General features: G+C 54.4%; 1 protein-coding gene across 1 annotated transcript; it reads left to right on the forward strand.

Annotated features, from left to right (window-relative positions):
- Positions 1 to 3,109: 3,109 nt before the first annotated feature.
- Positions 3,110 to 5,036, forward strand: LOC119297715 (3-ketoacyl-CoA synthase 4-like). The gene has a single exon (XM_037575390.1). It carries the CDS (start codon positions 3,303 to 3,305, stop codon positions 4,758 to 4,760), a length of 1,458 nt encoding a protein of 485 aa, XP_037431287.1. The 5' UTR covers positions 3,110 to 3,302; the 3' UTR covers positions 4,761 to 5,036.
- Positions 5,037 to 5,258: the final 222 nt, after the last annotated feature.

Genomic DNA, 5,258 nt, shown 5'->3' on the forward strand with positions numbered 1-5,258 from the left:
TACCATAGTCGGACCTTGATTGTATTCTGGATGATGTATGATATATTTACGTATTGTGTGAAGTGGCGATTGTAAGCCAAGTTTTTATCCCTTTCTTATTCAGTACATGAGATGTGTAAAGATTACCCCTCTTGCGACATGCCCAGCATGCGGTTATGCCTCTAAGTCGTGCTCCGACACGCGGGAGATATAGCCGCATCGTGGGTGTTACAGGACACCCACAAAAGAAAAACTAAAAATAGAGAAGAAAAGAAACAAACAAAAATGGAGAAATAACCTGGAGAAAACCGAATAAAAATGAAGCAAAAAAGAAAAGAGAAAAAACAAAAAAACTGAGAAACCAGGAAAAACTAGTGGAAATCTCGCTTGTGTTATCTCAAGTAGTTCACGCCTCATGTTTTGTCACAAATTGGATGTTTGCTCGTTGGCTAGCACAACTGCTTACATTCCCGTCCACAACCGCACGCGTTACCCGTGCGTTCGCTTCTGTTGTTTGAGCGCTGCATGTGACCTCATAAAGTGCGTGCTGCTCTTTAAGAAGTTCGGGCCCTCCACGACTATGGCCGCCACGGCTTCGTGCTTGTGAACTCGCCGTATATTTGCCCCTTCACCAAATTGTTATGCTCGAGGAGGGCGACGATGTAGTGCTGCTCGTCCCGCACCTACCAAAACGCCGACACCTGCCGCTCTTCCGGCTGCACCTTCGTCACGATGGTGTTGAATTGCGCCAGTGCCATGGTGAAGTTGGCAGGGACTAATGCGGGGAGGGGTGCTGGACTTCCGTCTCATCATCGCTCACCTCTGGCGAGCATACCGGCAAGCCTGCCTGTATCCGCCGCACACGACGACCCCGCTAGCCGGCTACAAGGTTGGCCACCTCGTGCTTGTGCTTCGTCGTGAGGCTCTACCACATCGCTCTAGAGCTAATGGTCATGGCGAAGGTGGTGCACCAAGGAGGATTGGGAGCGGTCAGGCTGTGGTGCTGATCGTGCAAGGGAGGACGCATCTAAATAGTGGGTGACAGACATGCCAAGCGGCGGTATGTGTCAATGTTGGCATCGGAGTGTATTTTTCGGCTATTGTGCCTGTTTAATGCCTGTAGGCAGACGAAGTGCCATTCCGCCTAGTCATGGGTGGCCCTCTGGGCCAACAACCTGCTTCAATGCTGGCTCCACCCGTGAGAGATCATGTTGGTTCTGTGCCGGCATGAATGCGGCGCGGAGCGGCATGAATGCATGGCAACCGACCGGCAGGCACAGAAGATATTTTTTGGTCGGTCCAGGGTTGTGGACGCATAAGTGGCAGCGGTCACCCGCAAAGCCCCCCTAGTTTGCGGGATTTTGGACATCCAGACTGGTCCGTGGACCGATGAGATAACATGTTGGATGGCAAACTGTATTCGGGCAACTATGTTCGACATGTACAGTCGTTTTGAGGGTCCCTGTTGGATATGCCCTTGTGGGGAAGTTCGGTTTTGTTCAGTTCTTTTCAGTGGTGACCACCTTGAGAATTTTAAACCGGCCCGGGGAATCCAACAGGGAGATCATATTTCTGTTAGCTAGTGACGGTATATCTTCTTTGTTGAAAGCTAGTGCACAGTTGGAAGTAATTGGTTTGAAGGTGGTACCAACGGCACCAACGATGAGCCATCGTTTTTCTTTTTTGAAGATGATAGTATCCTCTCTATGAGAGCTTCACCCCATGCTGCCGATGAAGCTAGGGATATGCTAAACTTGTATAGCAGTGCTTCTGGTCAAAGGGTGATTCTTGATAAGTCATCAGTATTTTTCGTTGGAGGGTGCCCAAATGATCTATCGGAGTGGCATTCTAATACCAGATCACTTTGTTACTAGGTACTTCCTCCGTTCCAAAATAGATGACTACGGAGGGAGTATATTTCAATACAAGATGCTTCACTACTAGACCATTTTGTTAGCATCTGCGTTTCAATACTACATGCATTTCGGTCACTTTTTTTTTTGAAATATCATACCACTACATGCATCTATTTTCACTCTCAGAACAATTTAAAAACACATTTCAATAATTTTTTAGATATTTTAAATTTATATATTTAAGCAAAACATACATTTCAAATTGATTCATAAATTTTCAATTAATGTGATACAGAAATATGAAATTAAAATGTCACAATCTTATTATCAATGTGAAACTGGAATAGTGAAACTTAAACGACTTTGCTAGCTATGGGGTCCACAGAAAATGCCATCTAGGATTCGCAACCGCACCCTAGCTGACGAACGTTCGCCAACTATGGGTGTCCACCAATGACGGTGTCATGGGTGTTCTGTGTAGTCGGTTGACTACACAGAAATCCTTCAAAAAATAATGTAGAATTAATCCAAATACAACTACTTGACATCACAATTTTAAATTGCCATCACAACTTTGAACTCCTGACTTCGCCACTGGTGTCCACATGTAAAAGGTTGCACGGATCTTTAAAAATTGTTGAATGATGGTTTTTTTACCAGGTATACATTAATCCTTAGCTAGAATGCATTGTCGATCTCACCCCCTCCCTCCCGTTAGCGTGTCGACACTGTAGCCGGAGCCACCGAGTTGAATCGCCCATGGAAAGGACTTTGGAGGTGCCACCCATTTTGTCACCCTTCACCAACCGTGCATCGCGCATTTGCGCTCCTGATTGGCCATTCCCGTGTAACGGTGTAAGCATGCACGATGCCTCTGCCTACTCAGCGCCCATGTGCGCCGCGCGTTAGGACGACACGATCGAGATCGATCGGCTCTACGTACGTCCCTCCCCGTGCATGCCGCACCTTCCGTTTTGTATCTAGCGTAGCCACTGCATGTTCTCTCCCTCTCTTGGTACGTGCATGTAGAGGCTTGACCATCCTATACCACTGCCCGGCACGTATACGTGCAGCGCCTGTAACCAGGACACTAGAGGGCGGCTAGCGCTACTGTTCATAGCACGGCTGCTTTCATGGCGAAAGCTACTACTCTTCGCTTTTATGTGGCCGGCCGGATCGATCTTGTCCCTTCAACTCCGGTTGCATCGATCTCAAAGCAAGCCGTCTTGTTTTTTTAGCAGTTCTCAACCATGTTACGCGGGCAACACGATCGATCTTGACGTAGTTTGCAACGGACACAATTCATGGCGTGCACATGTGCATGCAGACTTGTCACGGTCACATGAGCTGGGGACGACGCACCATATAAGAGCCGTCGCATCGCACGCTACACACATACACTGCAGAAAATCAGCGTCCAAAACATTCAAGAGATCGCGGGATAAGCAGCAGGCCGAACGGACGGACATGGAGATGGCGCACAGAGACCACATCCTCGGCGCCGTGCACGGCGTCCTCGGCGCCGCCGTCCTCATCCTGTGCCTCGCTGCCGAGCTGTCCGTCCTCGTCTTGCGGCGGCACGCGGCGCTCTACCTCCTCCCCGTCTGCGCGATGTTGACGCACCTGTGGCGCTCCGGCCGACGTGCGGGCATTGGGCTGGTGGACTTCGCGTACCTGAAGCCGCCCCGCCGGCTGCGCGTCACCATCCCGGGCCTGCTCGAGCACCTCCGCCTCATCGGCTGCTTCGACGACGGCAGCGTCGAGTTCATGTCCAGGGTCGTCGAGGACAGCGGCATGGGCGACGAGACCTACTTCCCGCCGGCGCTGCACTACCTCCCGCCGTCCGCCACGCACGCCGACGCCGTCCAGGAGGCGGGGATGCTCTTCTTCCCCACGCTCGACGAACTGTTCGCTAAGACGGGCGTGCCGCCGTCCGCCGTCGGCGCGCTCGTCATCAACTGCAGCGGGTTCGGCCCTGCCCCGTCGCTTGCCGCCATCATCGCCAACCACTACCGCATGCCCACCGACGTCAAGACCTTCAACCTGTCCGGCATGGGATGCGCCGCGGGCATCGTCGGCGTGGACGTCGCGAGGGGCGTCCTGAGGGCGCACGCCGGCGCCGTCGACTACGCCGTCGTCGTCAGCGCGGAGATCGTCACGATCGGGTGGTACAGAGGGAGGGACCGCAGCAAGCTGCTGCTCAACTGCTTCTTCCGCACCGGATGCGCCGCCGCGCTACTGTCGAACACCGCATCGGCGGCAGCGCCGGTCAAGTACCGGCTCGTCGCGCTGAAGCGCACGACCATCGCGGCCGACGACCGCGGCTACAACTTGGCCATGAGGGAGGAGGACGACGAGGGCATCACGGGGTTCACCATCGGGCGCGGCCTCGACCGTGTGTTCCGGGACCTCCTCCGCGCCCACCTCACCGCCTTCGGCGCCTCCATCCTCCCATGGCACGAGAAGCTCCGCTACGCCGCAGCGCTCGCGCGATTCCGCCGCCGCCGCCGGAGCAGCAAGAAGGTCCAAGGCGGCGAAGGCCACGTGGAGGCGCCGAGGCCGAACTTCCTGGCCGCGGCGAGCCACTTCTGCCTGCCGTCGTCGGGGATGCCGAACATACGGAGGCTGGCGGAGGGGCTGGGGCTGGGGGAGAGGGAGGCGGAGGCGGCGCTGGCGACGTTCCAGCGGTTCGGGAACCAGTCGGCGGCGTCGCTGTGGTACCAGCTCGGGTACCACGAGGCGAGGGGGCGGGTCCGGCAGGGCGACCGCGTGTGGCAGCTCGGCATCGGGAGCGGGCCCAAGGCGAGCAGCGCCCTGTGGGAGCGTGTCGCCGCATACGGCGGCGCCGCGGCGGCCGATGAGGGGCCGTGGGGCGACTGCGTCGTCCGCTACCCGGCGAGGGCACCCGGCGCCCCGTTGGCTTGATCTGGATGTACGTACCTAGTGCATGGGTACAGGGTGTTTGGGCTCCTGGAAAGGATCAGAGGACAGTGTTGTTTGTGCCGTGGGTACCTACGTACTTTCACTTTGCTTGCTTAGTTGCTGTTGATCGTCGAGTCGTTGTTTGGAGCTGCAAGGTGATTGGTAGAGCGGAGAATAAGCTCGGAACCTTCATCTGGGTTTTCTCACTTTTATTGTGGTACTTCGATCTTGTTTCCTGCCCTTCGTTCAGAATCCATGGCGTATTTTGACTGCTTTCAACTTTGGTCATAATTAGCAAAAATGCCCGTGCGTTGCAACGGAAGAAACAAACTCACATGCCGAACATGACTCAAAGACCCATGCAGACCCACATCCTCTACCCCAGCCATGTAACTGTTTATCGTCCTTCCACCCTCGCCGACACAGCGGTCGTGGTATCCACCTGATCACAATGCGCCCGAACATATGTCAAGGCGACGAGTTCAAGCATTTGCACGACAC

This window comes from Triticum dicoccoides, chromosome 5A (assembly GCF_002162155.2).
Source record: "Triticum dicoccoides isolate Atlit2015 ecotype Zavitan chromosome 5A, WEW_v2.0, whole genome shotgun sequence".
Lineage (NCBI taxonomy): Eukaryota > Viridiplantae > Streptophyta > Magnoliopsida > Poales > Poaceae > Triticum > Triticum dicoccoides.

What these genes read in the sequence shown, in the direction of transcription:
- LOC119297715 (XM_037575390.1), top strand. Translation starts at nt 3,303, where the DNA reads ATGGAGATGGCGCACAGAGACCACATCCTCGGCGCCGTGCACGGCGTC.